Source organism: Schistocerca cancellata, chromosome 2 (assembly GCF_023864275.1).
Source record: "Schistocerca cancellata isolate TAMUIC-IGC-003103 chromosome 2, iqSchCanc2.1, whole genome shotgun sequence".
In the NCBI taxonomy this organism is placed as follows: domain Eukaryota; kingdom Metazoa; phylum Arthropoda; class Insecta; order Orthoptera; family Acrididae; genus Schistocerca; species Schistocerca cancellata.
Window position 1 is genome coordinate 276,416,903 of NC_064627.1, and position 22,222 is coordinate 276,439,124.

Genomic DNA, 22,222 nt, shown 5'->3' on the forward strand with positions numbered 1-22,222 from the left:
ACGGGACCGAGGCTGGAACGAGACCAGCCAATGTGCTGTTGTGAAAATGAGACCAACCGTTTCCTGTTCTGGGGAACTATAAGTAGAAAACTGAGACCAAGACAGACGGGAAGAGGACCGAGTCTGGAACGAGACTGGCCAACGTGCCGTTGCGGGAACAAGACTGACCATTTCCAAGTCCCAGGAACTGTAAGTAGAAAACCGCGACCAAAGTGAACTATGAAAACCATGCCTTAGAATTCATTCCTCACTTGTTCTGTTCATCTTGATGAACCATTCCTTTGGACCTGTTAGTTTGCAAACAACCCACCTCTAAACCCAATACACTATCCACTGCACCAACTGCACAGCACTACCGCTATATCCTGACAGATGTAGTTACCAGACAAGTGATTACAGTGTTGCCAGATTGCCAATCTTTTATGTTCATTTACTGCCCGAAATATGCGTGGGATGAAATTTAGTGACACGCATTTTTGTATTGCCAACATGTGAGGAATTGCGCTGCGAAGTCTTGAGCGCTGAATTTTTCTGCACCCTGTATTTGTGGCTTTTCGGATAGTCATACAGCTTTGTAAATGTTTAGTTATATAATACAAGAGACAGCAGTTACAAATTGGATGAAGTAATGAGAAAACAATGTAACACTAATATTATTTTGGGAATGTATTTTTGGTTCCAAAATTCTTCTCTCACGGTGATGTAAAGGTCAAAATCGGTCATATGTTTGTGAAGAACTTATTCACATTTTCATCACATTTTGTTTTATTTCCCATCCAGGCATGGCAAAACAATGAAATTTATACATCGGTTTTCTGCACATCACTAAACAGTCTTCTTTTGAACATACACAGATTTCATACTGATCATTGTCCTCAATCAACAAGTTCATAAAACATTCTGAATTATTGTACATATTTTTTAAATAGAGTTCTGCAAGAATTACAGTGTATGCCACATTGCAAAAATAATAAACTTTCCCTTTTCATTTCATACGACTGTTTTTTATGAAAAATTAAGTTTTCATTCATGAAATTATAACATTGTTTGCTTTAATAGATAATAAAATGCTTTTTTTCATTAAGTCATATAGATACGTAAATGCGTAGTTATATAATATGAGGGACAGCAATATTAAAAAACAGTTCTAAATTGGGTGAAGTAATGGACAATAATGTAACACTGCATCATATTTTGGGACTGTACACTGACCGAAAAAAAAAAGGGAACACCAAGGAGTTGTGCGATGTAGCGAAAGTTAGGGGGCACCTTTCTACATCTGAAAGATGAACTCTATTCAGATTTTGAGCCAGTTGCACAATAGTGGTACTGATAGTGCCACTATGAGGATGCAAATCAGGTTTGCTTTAAATACACACTAACAATTTTCTGTGTTAGTCAGCTTTGAGATTGGACGTGTTGAGTTGAAGTTAGCCAAGAACGTCTTTAAGGTGGCAAAGACACAATTGTCAACACCTCACCAAGTTTGAACAAGGTCATGTAATAAGGCTATGAGAATCTGGATGTTCCTTCTGTGATATTGCGGAAAGACATGGCAGGAATGTAGCCACTGTACATGATTGCTGGCAGCAGTGGTCATGAGAATGTACAGCTGCAAGAAGACCGGACTCTGGATGGCCATGTGGCACTACTGAGAGGGATGACCATCTTGTGCAGCATATGGCTTTGGTACATATGCAGCAGCAATTTGAGCAGCAGTTGGCACCACTGTGACACAGTGAACTATTACAAATTCATTACTTCGAGGACAGCTCCAAGCGAGAGGCTCTTTCCAGGGACCCCAAACCACTGCCATTTTCAACTTCAGTGGTGTCAACAGAGAGCTTATTGGAAGGTAGTGTGGAGGTCTGTTGTGTTTTCTAATGTAACCAGGTCCAGAGCTTTCAGCCGACCTGTCTGCATGCTAGACACACTGGATCTACCCCTGGAGTTATGGTCTGGCATGCGATTTTCTATGACAGCAGGAGCACTGTCATTGTTATACCACACATCCTGACTGCAAATTTGGACACCAATCTTGTGATTCAACCTATTGTACTCCCATTCATGAACAGCATTCCAGGGAATGTTTTCCAACAGAATAGGACTTGCCGACAAACCACTGTTGTAATACAACATGCTCTACAGAGTGTTGAAATGTTGCCTTGACCTGATTGAGCACCACAACTGTCTCAAATCGAGCACATGTGGGACACCATTGGATAACAACTCCAGTATCATCGACAACCAACATTAACCGTCCCTTCATTTACCAACCAAGTGCAACAGGCATGGAACTCCATCTCATAAATTGACATTCAGCGCTGTACAACAAAATGCATGCACATTTGCATACTTGCAGTCGATATTTTGATATGTACACTGGTTATTAATGTACCAGCAATTCACATTTTCAGTGACTTATCTCATGCTTACATTAACCTGTGATCTTGCAGTGTTAATCTCTTAAATATGTTACCTAGACAAATGTATTCCTAAAATTTCATTACTCTACGTTATTTATTTATTTTTGATGGTGTGTTTTTTGTCCCCCTGTCAGTGTATTTGTGACTCCAAACTTCTTTTCTGTCTGGATTTGTATTACGTTTGTGAAACTTATTCACATATTCTTCTATTTCCCATCACTGCATGCAAAACAGTGATATTTGTGCATCAGTTTTCTGCATATTGCTAAAGAGTGTCCCCTTTCAAGCATACACAGGTTTCATACTGGCCACCATCCCCAATCAAGAAGCTCGTAAAACATTCTGATTGCATTTTCAATACAAATTGGAGTTTCCACCATAAAGAAGTCATATGTGGTGCATATTCTGTCCACACACAAAGACTAACTTACAACTCCCAGTCTAGACAGACTACACCATTTTAGCCAGTAACAAAGGCTAATACATTTGGTAATACACAGGGTAAGACTGATTCTGTGGCATGAGATTTATTAATAAATTTTGGTCTGCTGAATAAGAAAATAATAGTATATTTTTTTAATTGACTCTACATTTTTGTGATGAAGGCAATTTGCTTATACTGGAAATTAGATTATAAAAAAGAGGAGAATATTTTTCAATATGTTTATTTTAAAGTTATCAGGTAATCTTAAACAAACAAAGTGCTATAAATGATACAAATAATAATAAAATTAATCATAACAAAAACATATTAATAAAAAGTAAGAAAAATGTTTTGCATGGGATTTTCTTCGATGGTTTTGGGCTGGACAGTCTCTCCACACGTTCCAGAACTAGTCTGCCATTATATGGTGATTCCAACAACTTTGATGTCTTTCCTTCATAATCTTGATGTCCTGATGGAACCGTTCCCCTCGTTCTTCACAGTAATCGCCCAGGATGTCAGGAAAATTATCTAAATGACTGCAAAAAATGCAATTTAACACTCATATTAGCTCCTAGTTTTTGAAAATTCTGGAGCATTTTGTCTACTATTTTTGAATGTACTTCAGCTTTGTGAGTCATTAAAAAATATCTTTGACAGCTGATACAAAGCTTGTCCATGCTTCCAATTCAACTTGGATCACGTGACTTGTGAAATCATTGTTGTTCATAAGAGTATGGTTTTGTGGCCCATCAAAAATTCCTGCTTTTAACTTTTCTATACTGAGACCAGGAAAGGATTGGCAAATATATTTGAAGTAATCACCATACCTGTCTAAAGATTTAACAAACTGTTTTATAAGTCCAAGTTTAATACGTAGTGGCGGAAGAGTGATTTTTTTTTTTTCCTGACTGACCAACTGTTCATGAACGATGTTATCTTTTCCTATAGTCAGGTTCATTCTCAGCAACCAGTCTTTCCTGTTCCAATGTCCATTTTCTCCTGACTGTCCCACAGACAAAGAAAACAGGGATATTTAGTTTATCCACTTTACTGATCCAATAAAAAATTCACCATTTTTAAACCTACAAAGACTTTGTATTGTATTGTATTCTATTAAACCAGGGACCTAGAAAAGACAGAGAGGCATCATCCCGCCATAGCCCTCAGTGGTTCACAACCCCACAACAGGCCACAGCAGTCCACCCCACCCCACTGCCGCCCCACACCGAACCCAGGGTTATTGTGCGGTTCGGCCCCAGTGGACCCCCACCCCCAGGAATGTCTCATGCTAGGCGAGTGTAACCCCAAGTGTTTGCGTGGTAGAATAATTATGGTGTACACATACATGGAAACAGTGTTTGTGCAGCAATCCCCGACACTGTGTAACTGAGTCGGAATAGTAGTGCGTGGTGTCCTGATGAACACTCAGCAGGCGACGTGCAGGCAGGGAAATCAGGACACGCTCAGTGTAAAGACACTTCAGCTATCAAGATATTAGCAGTAAATTTTCAGAGTGTTCGGAATAAAGTTCCTGAATTTACTGCCCTCCAGGAAGTGTGTGGCGTGCAAATTATTCTCGGGACTGAGACCTGGCTGAACCCAGAGATAGGAAGTTCTGAAATATTTAGTGAGGGTTGGAACGTGTATCGGCAAGACAGATTAGACACCATAGGAGGTGGTGTCTTCATTGCAGTTGACAAAAATATTGTGTCTACTGAGGTCGAAGTAGAGTGTGATTGTGAAGTCATCTGTACACATTTAACAGGGCTAGGGGAAACAAAGTGTTATTACCGGCCACCAGGTTCCACCGTGGCAGTTCTAGAATCATTCAAAGGGAGTCTATATTCTGTATCCCAGAAGTACCCGAATCATGCTATATTAGTCAGAGGCGACTTCTACCTACCTAGTATAGACTGGGATGTCTATGGATTCATTACAGGTGGTACAGACAAGCCGTCGTGTGAATTACTTTTGAACACATTATCCGAAAACTGTCTTGAGCAGCTAAATTGACAGCCAACGCGTAATGGAAATATTTTAGATCTGGTAGCCATGAACAGACCAGACCTCATCGACGGTGTCAGTGTTGAGACAGGGATTAGTGATCGTGATGTTGTCATTACGACTATGGTTACGAAAGTTAAAAAGTCGGTCAAGAAGGCTAGGAGAGTATTCTTACTAGAAAGAGCAGATAAGCAGTTGTTAGCATACCACTTAGTAAATGAATCGACTTCATTTACTTCCAGTACGATGGACGTGGAAGAGTTATGGGCAAATTTTAAACACATTGTAAATCACGCATTGGACAAGTAAGTGCCGAAAAAGTGGGTTATGGACGGAAAAGACCCACCATGGTTTAACAGCACAATTCGGAGAATGCTCAGGAAGCAAAGGCAGTTGCACTCGTGGTGCAAGAAAGATTGGGAGAATGAGGACAGGCAAAAGTTAGTAGAGATTCGTGCTGCTATAAAAAGAGCGATGCGCGAAGCTTTCAACTACTACCACCGTCATACCTTAGCAAAAGTTCTTGCTGAAAACCCAAGGAAATTCTGGTCTTCCGTAAAATCGGTAAGCGGGTCGAAGGCTTCCATCCAGTCACTCACTGATCAGTCTGGCCTGGCAATGGAAGATAGCAAAACGAAAGGTGAAATTTTAAATTTAGCATTTGCGAAATCTTTTACGCAGGAGGAGTGTACAAACATACCGCAGTTTGAGTCTCATACAGATTCCTGTATGGAGGACATAGTGATAGACATCCCTGGGGTTGTGAAGCAGCTGAATGGGTTGAAAATAAATAGATCACCAAGTCCTGATGGGATTTCAATTCAGTTTTACACAGAGTACTCTACTGCATTGGCTCCCTACTTAGCTTGCATTTATCGCGAATTTCTTGCCCAACGTAAAGTCCTGAGCAACTGGAAAAAGCGCAGGTGACGCCTGTATATAAGAAGGGTAGAAGGACGGATCCTCAAAATTAAAGACCAATATCCTTAAGATCGGTTTGTTGCAGGATTCTCGGAACATATTCTCAGTTCGAATATAATTAATTTCCTTGAGACAGAGAAGTTGCTGTCCATGCATCTCGCCCTTTTTTCACATGATATCTTGTGAACTATGGGTGAAGGGTATCAGACAGATGCCATATTCCTTGACTTCCAGAAAGTGTTTGACTTGGTGCCCCACTGCAGACTCCTAACTAAGGTACGAGCATATGGGATTGGTTTCCAAGTATGTGAGTGGCTCAAAGACTTCTTAAGTAATAGAACCCAGTACATTTTCCTTGATGGTGAGTGTTCATCGGAGCTGAGGGTATCATCTGGAGTGCCCCAGGGAAGTGTGGTAGGTCCGCTGTTGTTTTCTATCTACATAAATGATATTTTGGATAGGGTGGATAGCAATGTGCGGCTGTTTGCTGATGATGCTGTGGTGTACGGGAAGGTGTTGTCGTTGAGTGACTGTAGGAGGATACAAGATAACTTGGACAGGATTTGTGATTGGTGTAAAGAATGGCAGCTACCTCTAAATATAGATAAATGTAAATTTATGCAGAAGAATCCTGTAATGTTTGAATACTCCATTAGTAGTGTAGTGCTTGACATAGTCACGTTGATTAAATATTTGGGCATAACATTGCAGAGCGATATGAAGTGGGACAAGCATGTAATGGCAGTTGTGGGGAAGGCGTATAGTCATCTTTGGTGCATTGGTAGAATTTTGGGAAGATGTGGTTCATCTGTAAAGGAGACCGCTTATAAAACACTAATACGACCTATTCTTGAGTACTGCTGGAGCGTTTGGGATCCCTATCAGGTCGGATTGAGGGAGGACATAGAAGCAATTCAGAGGCGGGCTGCTATATTTGTTACTGGTAGGTTTGATCATCACGCGAGTGTTACGGAAATACTTCAGGAACTCGGGTGGGAGTCTCTAGAGGAAAGGAGGCATTCTTTTCGTGAATCGCTACTGAGGAAATTTAGAGAACCAGCATTTGAAGCTGACTGCAGTACAATTTTACTGCCGCCAACTTACATTTCGCGGAAAGACCACAAAGATAAGTTACGAGAGATTAGGGCTTGTACAGAGGCATATAGGCAGTCATTTTTCCCTCGTTCTGTTTGGGAGTGGAATAGGGAGAGAAGATGCTAGTTGTGGTACGAGGTACCCTCCGCCACGCACCGTATGGTGGATTGTGGAGTATGTATGTAGATGTAGAATAAGGGGAACAAGTCCACATTCGCCGAGGTATTTGGAAAACTGCCTTAAAAACCATCCACAGGCTGGCCGGCACAATGTACCTCGAAACAAATCCGCCGGGCGGATTTGTGCCAGGGACCAGCACGCCTTCCCGCTTGGGAAGCAGCGCATCAGACCGCGTGGCTAGCCAGGCGGGCTCCTACACACACTGATCAATGATGTTGATGAAAGAAATTGTCTCTAAAACAGGTGTAACATTTTGATATTTTTCCTTAAAAGTAGTTGAATGAGGTGTCAAGATTGAAGCTAAATTATTTCTGTTATGCAGCAAAACACATTTAAAACTTTTTTTTGAGCTATCTAGGAAAATTTGCCAGTCTTTTGGGTAGTATACTGTAAGACCCATCACATTTAAAAACCCAGAAATATCATTACAGTATATGATATCATTCTTCTCATTAAATATGGAAGAAGGTCATGTTCTGTGGTTCATTAGGATGTTATTGATACGCCTGGCCGAAGGCAATGTTTTCCTTTTAGTCTTGATGTATGAAGCTCAGCTGATTTGTTAGGTAAATTTAAATCTCGAATCAAGTCATTTAGCTAGCCCTGAGAAAAGCTTGCAGTGTAGGATTGCATTCTTCGAATTCACTTTCACTATTGCGTTTACTCTGATTGTCTAACATTTCAACATCATCACAATCGTCTGATAAGGAAGTAAATACTGGTATTGGCAAATCTTCACTATGCAAGATTGGTGACTTTTCAGGCAGTCATGAAGGCCCTTTGTTGACATTGTTAAATTTATGGTTAGTGAGAAGAAGAAAGGAGTGGTAATAAGGAATAAAAGGTGTCAGATTATTGAAGCATAGCTTCCGAATGTTTAAGTTGACTAAGATCATGATGTGCAAATTACAGGAGATAAGCTGCTGAGTAGATTGGGATGTACAAATTAGAGAAGAGGAAATATGAAACTGAACAGAGAGGGATTGAAGTATCAACTCCAAAGAAGAAGCAACAAAGAGCACACAATAAATATTCCATTGATGAAATAGATATATGTGTTATTAGGCAGCAATTTTGTGATATTATAAACAGTGCGAAGAAATGCTAACTTTGGAAAACTTTCCAGCTTTTGTTCCACAGAACTGGACTGCAAGGCTAGTAACTAAATACAGAGAAAAACTGTTCTGTCTATAGGAAATGGCTTTAAAAGGTGCCAGGTAAACCAATCATGATGCACAAATGAGAAGGCATAGTTTCAAAAAAGGCATACTAAATCAGATTTTCATTAGAAAAATGAAGCACCAGAATTAAAGTCACCATTAGTTTATTCGGAAATTTTACTCTGTGAATAAATTTATGAAGTGATAGTGTGTTTGGAATGAGAGAGTTAACATCTACCTGAGAGCCTATGAAACATCAGACATGAAGTGATGCTCAAGGACTATTTAACTCTTGGAAAATATTACAGTATTGATAACAAAACAAAGGTTCCTCACATACAGAGTTTACTTCTGTTAAAACTCCCTCTCTGAGTGGCTATGCTTGATGCACAAATCTATTCACTAGTGTTTTGTCCTTGTCTGTGGGAAACATCTTTAGAAATAAATAATATACTGTATCAAAAGCAGTTTGAGGGCCCTTCGGCTTTGATGCAATTGCCAGTGTTTTATATCTGAAGATACCTCCCGCATACCGGGACAAAATTTTAATGAATAGTTTTATGCAACAACCATGATCTACTACTCCAGAAATTCTGACAGAAATTAAAGAGTTGAATTACAAAACTTCATTGACTGATATGTTTGTTATATTATGTGGGAATTTATATCTGGAAACTCACTCACTGTGTAGATAAAACTGTCACTGGTCACATATTGTGTGATTTATTAACTGTTTTTGCTCTTCAGAATGTGAGCATTCTCCAATCTTTGAAAATTACATTATGTAATAACAGCATCAGATAAAGTTAATCATTAAAACTTGACTTAGTATAGAGTAACTGAAATGAATTGTTACTGGTGGAAACAGCTTAGTTAGGGGTTTAATGGTCCACATGGTCAGCATCAATTGTGTTCTTCAAACCATCTTATATTTGATTTTAGTATTATAGATCCTCTTCTTGTACACAATAGCAGGTATTAATTTTTTGAACAGACCAAATAATATCCACTTTATTTTACATAATAAAACTCAGAATTCATCATCAGGAGCTGACGATGGAAAGAAGCCTCCTAAACACATTGTAAATAAATACTTAAAGTTCTGTGACTGGTTACATTGTGTTTTTTATTTATATTTTATAATACAGTTTGTTGGCATTTTCTGGACTTCCAGCCAGATCGAGCGCCCTCCAAATTGCCCCTCCCCCCCAGTCCCTCCCCCTCCCCCCATGTATGGTCCGACTTGCCCTGTTTCTGTGTGACATCAGCTTTGCACTAATTAGTTTCCCATTTTTTGACTTAATTGCAGTATACAGTACATAGTTAAGTGCCTGTAAACGTAGTTGTTAAACAATATAGTAATGTAAATAATTTTCTCATGGTATAATATTTTAAGAAATTTTTGATAAAGAGTAACTTAATAAACTGGTAATTGAAATTTTCTTTTCCTTTCAGTAATAGTTGAAGAAGCAGCAGAAGTGCTAGAGTCACATGTTGTCATTTCTTTAACAAAGGCCTGTGAACATCTCATTCTCATAGGTAAGTATGATAAACAAAAAATAACTAACTGCTCAATATTACAACTACTTCTAATGGTTCAGAGAGAGATGACTTTTTAACAGCATATCTTTTTGTTTTATGTAACATAGTGTATGATTATTCAGTGTTTATTTTATTGAATTGTATCATGAACAAGAGTTTGTAGTCTATTTTGTTACTGAATTCCTTGCATTTGAAGCACAGCTTGTGAAAAATTACAGATGTGTAAAATTGCCTGCATATATTAGGAAATTTTGATGCCAATAAAAAAACTTATTAATTTTCAGGTGATCACAAACAGCTGCGACCTTCAACTGCAGTCTTTGAGTTAGCAAAAAATTTTAATTTTGACATTTCTTTGTTTGAACGGATGCTTCAGAACGGAATGCAATATGACTGTTTGGAAGTTCAGCACAGGATGAGGCCGGAAATAGCAAATCTTATCACTCCAATGATTTATCCAACATTAAAGAATGCAACATCTGTTTACCAATATGAGAAGGTGAAAGGGGTCACAAAAAACCTGTTTTTCATCAACCACAGATTTCATGAAGAAGAGGTATGTGATAAACTTTCAGTGTAATACACAAATTCTGTTGTGACATACAATCTCATGATTAAATGTCCGCCTGCTTAGCTGGGTGGTAATTTGCTCACCTCCCATGCAAGCAGGCCCGGGTTCGATTCCCAGCTGGGTTGGAGATTTTCTCCGCTCCGGGACTGGGTGTTGTGTTGTCCTCATCATCATTTCATTCTCATCACCGGTGCGCAAGTCGCCCAATGTGGCATTGGATGAAATAAGACTTGCACTTGACGACCAAACTTCCCCGAATAAGGGCCTCCCAGCCAACGATGCCATACGCTCATTTCCATTTCATGATTAAATTAGAAAATGGAAACTAAAACATGCACATGAAATATTATTTGAAAGAAGTCTGAAGTTTTCCTGTGTTGTTTCAATGAAATGTATGTCTGCATCTATAGCAAGCCACAGGGGAGGGCATGGCAGAAAGTATTTCCCATTGTACCACAAATTAAGATTTTTTCTCATAACATTTTAATACAAGGTGTGGGATTAATGAATGCTGTAATTAATCTAATGTCTTCACAGTGGCTGTGGGAGCAGTGTGTAGGAGACTGTAGTATATTCCTAGTTTCCACAGATAATACTGGTTCTGGAAACTTCATAAGTAACTTTTGTGGGGTGCTATTGAACAACATCAATGTTACAGCTCCAATGGAGTTGCAATATAGACATTGTTAAAAGCAGTGTCGGATGAAATAGTTATATCGAGTGGCAAAAGAACAATAGTACACCACAAAAAAGAAGGAGCAACATGGTGGACAATGTGAAGAAGATCAGAACACAAAGTTGTGCTTATATGTCAGTAATAAAGTGGTAGTGTGACCTCCAGACCAGATGAGAGGAAATGCAGATCAGCAAATCATCCCACTGATGATGCCTCTGAATGATAAAAAGGCGAAACGCATCTGGGATAAGTAAATTAAGGGGCAGCAGGAAAAGGAGGTTTTATTTACAAAACAAGTAAAGCTTGGTATCATTTGTACAGCGCATGTTTATTATCTGCCTAATCACTTGAGCAGTATTCTAGAATGGGTTTCATTAGTATTTTCTAAGCAATCACTTCTGTAGGTTCACTTAATTTTTCCATTATCTTACCAATGAACTGAGGTATCTTGCCTGCTTTATCTATGACTGAGACTGTAAAAATTCCATTTCTTATCCTCACAAATTGTTAACACCCTGGTATATGCTTGAGTTGACTGATTCCAGTTGTCATTCATTGATATTTTAGTTAAAAGATATTAATTTTTCACATTTTTTGAAATGCACAATTTTCACTTTTCTGAATATTTACAGCAAGTTGCCAATTTTGATAGCAGTTTGAAATCAGATCAAGATTTTACTGGATGTATGGTAAGCTCTCAGATAGTTACACAGATGTAACTGGTGAATCATTGTGGAGATTTTAATGTTGATTTTCTAAGGTAATACTGACTGAGGTCACCTAAGGTTGTTTATGTTCAGCTTAGGATTATTTTCCACAGTAAATTTTCCTAAGTGTATTGAAGGACATAGTGCAACAGTCATTGATAGTTTGTTTTTAGACCTAGCAGCCTGCAGTGATTTAGCTGCAAAACCAATTTTCAGTGGCTTATCTGACAATGATGGTCAAATATTAACAGTAAAGTTTACTTACTAATTAATGTAAATGGATAGATAAAAAATATTTACTCACCAAGCAGTGGCGGGGGAACAAGCACACAAAAGGGTTTAACTTTTACAAGCTTTCAGAGCCAATGCCTTCACCTTATGGCAAAAGAGTTGAAGGGGAAGGAAGAGGGATAAGCAGCAGTCAAGATTTGCTACTCCCCTACCACTGGTGTTGTAAAATCATTCAATGTGTCATTAAAAAAACAAAACTCATATACTTTGCTAAAAAAATATAACACTCCAATAATAAAGTAAAAAATATTTGCAATATGTAACAAGAAGCAAACAAACCTAGACACTGAAATGGAACTGAGTCCCAGAAAATAGCTGCGGCAGACTTTACTTATGTAGACACTGCGTACACCACCAACAAACATTAGTTTTGCACAACAGTCCCTAAAGAGATTACAACATTCATCAGGTCACTAAAAGCAGTAATTCTGTTGGCCATGATAGTCTTTCTATAAGAGTATTAAAATATTATGCCAACTTCATAGGATTACCAAGAAACTATATTTGTAATCAATGACTTGGGGCATATTACCTGCCAGACTTACATATGCTATAGTAACAACCATTTCAAAACTGGAGATACGCAAACCAACTAATTTCTGACCTATGTCATTCTTTAGTGTCTGTTACTTGGTTGCGTGTCACTGCCACAGTCAACTGTCAAGTTTGCGTCAACCTGTGATGCTCATGTGTTTAGTGGTGTAGTATCACATGTGCGTGATAACAGATGAATCGCACCTGTCAAGCAGCTTCCATGCCAGCCGTGAGGTGTATGTTTTCTAATAAATTTTGATGTCTCTGTGTATAGTTTATCCCTTGCTGCAAATTTTTATGTGTTTTGTATGTTCTATGGTTTATGTTCAGTTCTTGATTCTATCACTTCGGGTTACAATAGTAATTGCTTGCTGACTTCTCTCGAGTATTCGTACATTCAAGAATGATTTACTTCAGAGTTTACTTTCTGATCAAAACTCATGGCCAGTAGCAATTTCTACACTTCCTGTTTATCTTCTTCACTAAATACAGTTACTCAGTAAAGTATGTTGCTCCAGTAAACTTCCTGTCTCATTGTGTTCATGTTTTGCATCTGTCGGACAGCTCAAATTGAGATCTACTTGATAGTTTGTGACCCCAATGTAATCTGAGCTGAAGAAAGTTGAGCAACCACCATTGGCTTTAATTATTACACAAGATGACCAATGTGCCAACAGTTTGTAGATAAACAGACTGTTTGCATCCGTTCTGGCTGAACAACTCAATCCTTTGGTTCACCCAAGGAGAAACCAGTTTTAGTTGTGCTGGACGTATGACTTGAAAAAATTTGCCCTCTTCATGAGTCAGCTTGACCACTGCTATGCCACAGAAGTACAAGATGTGATTGCTGCACAACCTCAAGCGAATAAATATGAAAGGTCAAAACCAGAATTAATCCGGAGGTCCCAAAGCTGATCGTTGACTAGTGCTGCATCATTGAGCACAGAACAACCCATGTACACCATGTTCATACTCAAATGCCAGCAGCACTCAGTATTGGGCAAAACTGAGTGTCCTGAAAGTCATGGTACCTAGTCATTAGTGATAGAAGGTCCAATCAGAAGAATTTTATAGAGAATGTCTCAGATTTAAGCATACTACTGAGAACTTCGGTGCACAGCTGTAGACCATCAATAGCATTCCATTTATCAGCAGCTAATAACCCACTAATCTAAGTGTATGCAATGCAGCAGATCAAGTTGACTTTTGGACTGCGCCACCCATTCACTTGGGACTTCACCATTTCCAACTATATGGAGCCGGTTACAGGACCTGACCTCTTGGCACATTAGCATCTCTCTGCAGATGTAGCCAACAATCAGCTGGTTTACAGTGTTATGGGATTGGGTTACAAAATGCTACCCAAAACTGGCAAAGATTTATCGCTTCCGTTCTGCAAGGACTGCCATTTTGCTTTGCTCCTTTAGGTGATAAACTCGTGTGTTCTGCCACCAGGGAGCAACATCACCAACATCGTCAAGAGGTATTTAAACATCTGGAGCAGTTTGGTGTGGTGTTAAACAAGGCCAAGTGTGTGTTTGGGTAACATAAGGCATTTTTAGTATATTGCAGCCCCGTCAGCAACTGTGATACACTAATATATTGAAATATCTGCCTCAGTTGCAAGAATGTTCTGGTCTTCACCCAGGTTTCACCTAGAATAATCTAGCCTTCTTCAGAAACATAAAATTACTGTAACATGCCAGAGTAAGGCACAGTCAACATTAAAAATTAAAACCGATAGTACTGTATTACCATGTCAAAATAAAACTACTTAACTAAAGTCCAGCCCCGGCATCACTTCACCATGCGGTCGGTTGGCAGCAGCAACTACGTTGGCACTAATAATTGCTGCTGTCAACTGACCACGCGGTGAAGTGATGACAGGGCTGGACTTCAATTAAGTAGTTTTTATTCAGTGTGGTACCACGGAGCTATAGGCTTTAATTTTTAATGTTGACTGTGCCTTACTCTGGCATGTTATAGTAATTTTATGCTTCTGAAGAAGGCTAGGTTATTTTAGCCAAAATCTGGGTAAAGACCAGAAAATTCTCGCAACTGAGGCAGATCTTTCAATGTATTAACACGAGACAACTTTCCTACACCATCGAATGTCATCTGCAGGCTCCCTACCACTAACAGAGAAGATCAAAGTAATTCTACAGATACTGTGACTGACAATGACCTAGTAGTTACACGACTCCTAAGAATGCTAAACTTTTTATCACCGTCATTTACTGTGTGCAGCAGAACTGCAAGAACTACACAGTGTGGCGTTCACCGGCCCAAAGTTCAGAAACAGTACCCCAATGCAGTGGTCGGAAGCAATGTGCTCCACCTTCAAGGCTGCAGAGCAAGGAATGGTGGTCACACCCACACCTGGTGCATCCCAAGCTTTACATGCCTTTGGCGTTGGTAGCAGATGCAAGTCAAACAGTTATTGGCAAGGCACTGCAAAAATTGTTGGATGACTTGTGAGAACCGCTTGCGTATTTCTCACACAAATTGTCACCATTGCAACAGAAGAGCAGTGTGTGCTTTCACGAGCTCCTGGCTGTGTAAAAGGCAGTTAAATACTTCCAGCTACAAATAGAAGCAAGGATGTGTACAATCTTCATGGATCATTAGCCGCTGATCTATGCTTTCAAACAGAATAGCATCGTCTGCTGTCCCCATTAGTTCAATCATCCTTTATAAGCCTATTTAGCATGGACATAAAGCACATTTACAGCATTGAGAATGTGGTGACCAATGGTTTTTTATGCGACAATAGTGTGTTGCGACCAATGGACTTTTTGGAAATGGCCAAGACACAGCAGAGCAACCGAGAGCTCCAGATTTTCATCAACAATACCACTTTGGTGTTAAAGTTGCAGCTGGTCAGTGTTGTTGGCAAAGAGGCTCAGTTGTATTGTGACTTTTCAGAGAGAAGACCACAACCATTCATACTGACTGCGTTTCAGCAGCAAGTCTTCGACAGTTTGCACAGTCTGTGCCAGCCCGGAGCCCACTTAATATTTCCCCTTGTGTCACAAAATTTTGTGAGGGCAGGGATGGAGAGAGATTCTGAAAGTTGACATGGACGTGCCTCCAATGCTGTAACTTGTCCTGCCCCTCAGAGATTTTCCAGATGCAACCTCTCTTTTTTGTACCTGTGCAAACTTGTGGACAATGTCACAGCGGAATCCTTAGCGTCTGCGTTCGGATCAACTTGACTAACTAGGTTTGGCTGTCCACTGTGCCTAACCACTGACTGTCCACTATGCATAACCACTGATCGTGGCAGCCAGTTTGCATTGGATTTATTCGCCCAGCTGGCAGAGTTCTGTGGGGATGTTCATCAAAAGACTACCAGCCATGACTGCACCAGTAATGGAATGATTGAAAGATGGTAGCATTCACTGAATGTGACTCTAATGTGCCATGGAACACCGTGGACTTCTGCCCTCCCTATAGTTGTCCTGATACTATAAATGACATATAAGCAGGACTTGGACTCCTCTGCTGCAAAACTGGTCTATGGTGAACCATTGCGTCTTCCCAGAGAATTTGTTATGATCAGTTCACTCCAGTCAGCACTGCAAGATCAACTGGAATTTCTTCAGCAGTTAAGGGACCACATCACTTTAATATGACCTTCCACAGCCTCCAGATATGGTATGCTGACCACTTATGTGCCCCGCAACTTAGAAAGGTCCTCGCACATGATGCTCTGAAAACAGATGCTGGACATCATGGTAAGCAGAAAGCCAATAACCATTGCCATCAACTCTCTCAAGCCCGTGTACATTTTCAGGGATTAGTCACCATCCACATTTTCCACTGCCATGTCACAATCTCCAGTACAGGGGCAACAAACAGCCGATACAGACCAATGACAAGCACGCAAAACCAGTTCCAGCTGTGAAGGGTGTTTATGTGCCCCATTCCAAGATGACTCTCTGCTCCTATCACAGGGGCTGATGTAGTGTCTGCTATGTTGTTGTATATCATCGCCACAGTCAAAAATCAAGTCGTGCCAAGTGAGGCCCGTATGTTTAGTGGTGTAGTGTCACATATGCATGATAACAAGAGAATCACAGCTGCGAAGCAGCTTCTGCACTAGCCAGCAGGAGTGTTGTATTTCCTATGAACTTTTTATGTCCCCATGTAATATTTTTTTTTCCTTGCTGTGAATTTTTATATGTTTCCTATGTGCTGTGTGTTATGTTTGTTCTTGCTGCCTTCTTCGTGAGTATTCGTACATTCAGGAATGATTTACTTCAGAGTTTAGATTCTGATGAATACTCGAAGGACAGTAATAATTGCTGCACTACCTGTTCACATTGTTTGCTAAATATAGTGACTGCAATAAAGTATTTTGCTCCAGTAAACCTCTGATGCCCATGTGCTCACATTTTGCAAAGGTCTGACAGCACAAATTAAGTTGTAGCTGATAACTCATTCCATTCATTTCAGAAGTGTTCCAGAAAGTGGCCCATGATAGAATACCACACTGACTCATTTACGAAGCAAAGTTTGTTACGTGTCTCTCACTTTCACCTTTGTAAAGGATTCTCCACAGTGGTTTACTTTGTTCGTGTGATTGTTCTAACTTTTACGTAATTTGTGTGACTTATGCAACTTTGCAGTCTTAGTGTATGGCTCTTTCTACAAGCAAGTGGCGGTATATGATTGCTAAATATGGAGCTGTTGTATCTGCATACTCTGAAAGGAACCCGACTGGTATACAATCTGGACCAAACACCTCGTTTTTCTTTAAGTATTTTAAGCTGCTTTGCTACACCAAGGATATCTACTTGTGAGTTACTCATGTTGGCAGTTGTTCTTGATGTGAATTGTGGAATATTTACTTCATTTTCTTTTGTGAAAGAATTTTAGAAAACCATGTTTAGTGACTGCGTTAATGGCACTGTCATCAATAACATCACCATTGTTATCATGCAGTGAAGGTCTTGCCACTGGTGTAATTTACATTCGATCAGAATCTATTTTTTTGTTTTCTGGCAGATTTCAAGACAGAGTTTTGTTGTGGAAACTATTAAAAGCAACTCACATTGATGTTTCTGCAAAATTTCGAGCTTCTGGAGAACTTCACTAATCGTGGGGATTTTATATTCTTTTAAATTTGGCATGGTTCTTTTACTCCTTCTGCAATAGTTTTCTGACTTGTTTTGTGTACCATGGGGGATAAATACGATGTCATATTAATTTATTTTATGTGTATTGCTCAATTGCCATCAATACTATTTCTTTGAATTTAAACCACATATGTTCTGTGCTTACATAGTCAGAATGGAAGGAGTGGAGACTGTGTCATAGGAAGGTGCCAAGCGAGTTTTTATCTGCTTTTACAAATAGACGTATTTTGTGTTTGATTGTGGTGAGTTTGGATTTTACGGTATTCAACCTAACTACAACCACCGTGTGGTCACTAATCCCTGTATACATCACGATGCTTCCTAGTTGGTCAGTGTTATTTGTTGCTAAGAGGTCAAGCATTTTTTTGCGATCATGTACACTTCAGTTGGGCTCCTGAACTAGATGTTCAAATTAATTTCCTTAGAAAGCATTCAGTGCAATTTCAGATGATGTTTTATACCAACCACTGACATGAAACATGTATTTTCGCCATCATATTGAGAGTAGATTGAAGTCAGCACCAACTACAAGGTATGTCCACAAAGTAAGTTCCATTTGGTTATATAAGACAAATTAGTACAGATACAGAAAAAATATTTATTGTAAAAAATCTACAACTGTTAAACTACTTTTCTACGCAGCTTCCAAAATTTTGTAGGCACTTATCATAGCGTGGCACAAGTTTCTTGTATGCGTTCTTCATAGAAGGTTGCTGCCTGTGTATTCAACCATGTGGTAACAAGTTCTTTCAGCTCATCATCATTGTTGAAGTGTTGACCACCAAGGACAGATTTTAGATGTAAGAAGAGATGAAAGTCGCTAGGAGCAAGGCCCAGGCTGTATGGAGGATGAACAAACACGTCCCAGTGAAATTCCCATAAGAGTTGTTTGGTCACATTTGCCGTGTGAGGTCGGGCTTATCATGGCAAAAAAACAACACCTTTTGACAGTAATCCTCGGCGCTTGCTCTGTATTGCGCGGCGCAATTTCTTAATGTTCTTGCAGTAACCATGTGCACTGATTGTTTGGCCTCATGGTAAGAAATCAATCAGAAAAATGCCTTTTCTATCCCAAGGTGTCAAGATTTGCTTAGGCTTAACCTTCGTTGGGGTTGAAGTTTGCCTCCATTCCACTGATTGCCATTTTGTTTCATGGGTGTTGTAAATACCCAAGTTTCATCCCCCGTGACTATCTGAGAAAGAAAACCATCTCCTTCTTCATTCTAGCGTGTCAAAAACTGAAGTGCACTGCCCATCCATTGTCTTTTGTGTTGTTCAGTAAGAATTTTCGGTCCCAACGTGAGCAAAGTTTTCGAATTTCAGTTTTTCACTAGCAATTTCGTGAATTAGTGATTGTGAGATTTGTGGAACTTCCATAGCAAAGGCAGTAAGTGTAAACTTACAGTTTTGCTTCATCTTCTCTTCAATTGTGTGAACCAGTTCTAGTGATTCGAGAATTTCTGTGTAAATTCTAGAACCACACAGCCTTCTACCGTCTCGAACACACGATATTCTAGATATGAGTGTGGGATGGTAAAATCCTACCTACTGCGCGTCACTTGTTTATGTATCCATGTTTAAAATCAGTCAAGGGAAGAAAGTAGATGTGGAGGTCGAATGGCACCGACATGTAGTTGTCGGGCAATCCATGGACGTTTCGGAGGAAGAACTATGGAGTTTTTATGCCGCTATGTGCTTATTGTGTCATTGATTATTGTTAGTTACATCAAGGACAGTTGAAATAAAGTAGTATTGTGGACTCTTGACTCAGCCTTGTCAGAGGCAAGACATATTTCCAGACTCTTTTTCTGAAAGTCATGGTGTCTAAACTGACTTCCTTTTGAAAGTAAAATAATTTGTTTCTAACGTACAACTGTACGAGAGACTTGCTAGAGGTTGCATATTTTGTGGAAAGTGAGAATTTTGTAATGTGCACGAAAGTTAAATACATGAACGGAGTTGCCGAAAGAGCAAAGTTTTAGAAGAGAAGGTCTATTAAGAAAGTCATCACAACACGTTAGAACGTGGTGACCTGTGTGTGTGGGCGGGGGGGAGGGGGGGGGGCAGCAATTTTCAGTCAAATATGAGAAAAGATTCTGTTGTGTGTTGCCATAGCAACCAAACATAATAACACAAGGGACTTACTCTGATACATTGAAATATGTTCAAATATCCTATGGAGCAAAATTTGAATGAAAAGAGGTGAAGACGTGAAAAATTCACAACGATAAAACAGCAAAGAAGATTTCAATATATTTGTCTAAGAAGAAGTATGCCTAGAAAACTTCAATCAAGATGATGTCTACTTCTGGTAGCTGAGTGGTCAGCACAACGGAATGTCATGCCTAATGGCCCGGGTTCGATTCCCGGCTGGGTCGGAGATTTTCTCTGCTCACAGGGACTGGGTGTTGTGTTGTCCTTATCATCATCATTTCATCCCCATTGACTCACAAGTCGCTGAAGTGCCGTCCACTCAAAAGACGTGCATGGCATTTACATCAAGAAGATCCAGTGCTGGGAGTATACAGCTCTCACACACATTGTGGGGACACAGATGTGGAAACCAACCTACATCTGACGCCACCAGCACCAGCTGCCGATCACCAGTGCTGACCTGCCTCCACATCCGCTCACATACGCTACGAGAATTCTACGCCAGGTGAGCGTGAAACGAAACTTCGTTACTTTAGTACGAAGTGGTACAAAATACTGTTGAGTGAACTTTTATTTGTGTAATTACCATATTTGAAGTTAGCTTTAAATGATTAAGAGAGCTAAAGCATATAAAAGTATGGAAAATCTACAACAGGTTGAGGAAACTCAAGACCCAGCAATGGCCATGAAAGTCTGGGCTGAGTTGATAAATTTAATCAAAGCTCAGAGTGCAACTTTAAATGCTCAGAATCTTATATTAGACTCATTGAGTTTTCAATTAAATGCTCAGAGTGTGACTCTAATAAAAAACCTAGACTTAATAAATTCTCAATTAAAGGGTCAGAATGAAACTCTGAAAATTCAAATGACAAATCTATGTTTGTTAAACATCAAAGTAGATCCTCAAAGCAAAGAATCTGGTAATCTATGCGAAGGCATGGGTGCTTTGAAGACTGAATGCAGTGCCTTAAGTAATAAAGTAGACAATTTAACAGTAGATTTAAAGATCGAGTTCACAAATTCTTTGACCACTAATATAAATCATATGTTTACTGACCTTAATCAGAAACAGAATGACACTTTTCACAGTTTATCAAAAAGGTTAGAACTTGACATTGAGAACAAATGTAATAATGTAGAATCAGAACTTATTGAAAAGATAGGTTTTTTTGAAAACGTGTACAATATTAAATACAATGATGTAAGACAGTGAATGAATACTTTGAAAGAGAGTGTAGATAAGAATAATGAATTAATACCAATCATTCATTCGCAAAAATACAGGTGTCAGTATATGAGTAGATAATGTAGAAAAGAATTTCAAAGAGGAAATAGCCAACTCTGATATTATAAATGTAATTAGTTTGGAGGAACAATTTGGAGAAATTATAGATAAAAGGTTACCGAGAGAATAACATCTGGGAACGTATCACTTATTTCTTTGTCTGAAGGACCGTCTATACCAGAAAGGGTATAGATGACCTGTGGAGAGAATTTAAGTTTATCCAAGACAAAGTAGAAAAAAGGGTATCTCCACCTAAGGTGGTGTTAACTAGTGAAGTGTTGACTGATTTGCAGTGGGAAGGCTTTCAAAAGAAATTTAAAGAGAGGTACTGGTCTGCAAGTGCTCAAAAAAGGTTCATATCAGATCCAAGGGACTCGGGCAGAGTCATCTATTCCCCAGGGACATTAACATTCTGAGTTAATGGGCGGAGTGATGACCATTGGACCCTGAGTTGTTTTCAGTGTTTCTCCCAAAATAGTTTTCCTGTACTAAATTCTTTTAAAGTCTATAACTATCCTATAATCTTATTGCTTAAAAAACCAGATATGACCATAAAATAGAGAACAACTTAAGAGAATCACAGAAAATGGGTGATATCTAGATGAAATAAACTAAATAGAGTATTATATTTGTGGAAAATATAATAAGATGTGACTAACTGAACAGTTGTTATATCGTAGTGTATAGATGTTCTATTTTGTATAGAGTATTTTATACCTTTTACGAGATGTGATATAGATGGGAGGGTTTGCATAAATTACGAAAGGGGTGGGTATTGTAGCTAAAAGCTTGATTTACAAGAACAGATAAATCATGACTAACACAAAACACAGATCATGCCTTTCAAACAACCCTCACAAACAAGTGTGCCTGATTCTTCTTCATTTGCCGTTTCCATAGAGTTGCTAGGATTTCCTTCAGGGACCTCAAGATGGTGAAGGTGGGTCAAGTCCGTTCTGTAGGAGACAATTTAACACCAAACCTCCTCCAGCATTTCACTCAAGTACCTGAGAGGTAGGGATCCTGGTGAATGGGGGTGGGAAGGGTTTCCTCTCTTTGGGGCTGTCTTCTTTCTCGTTTTCGATCCTAGCAAACACATTTTTTCCTT

At 39.3% G+C, this 22,222-nt stretch overlaps 1 protein-coding gene across 1 annotated transcript in view; it reads left to right on the forward strand.

The window, feature by feature from the left end:
• LOC126153247 (NFX1-type zinc finger-containing protein 1-like) overlaps window positions 1-22,222 on the forward strand; it is a 453,816-nt gene that overhangs the window by 157,436 nt on the left and 274,158 nt on the right. Inside the window, exons 5-6 of the mRNA XM_049916059.1 lie at window positions 9,669-9,752; window positions 10,040-10,311. Coding sequence (XP_049772016.1) covers window positions 9,669-9,752; window positions 10,040-10,311 — 356 coding nt within the window. The remainder of the gene's footprint in view (window positions 1-9,668; window positions 9,753-10,039; window positions 10,312-22,222) is intronic.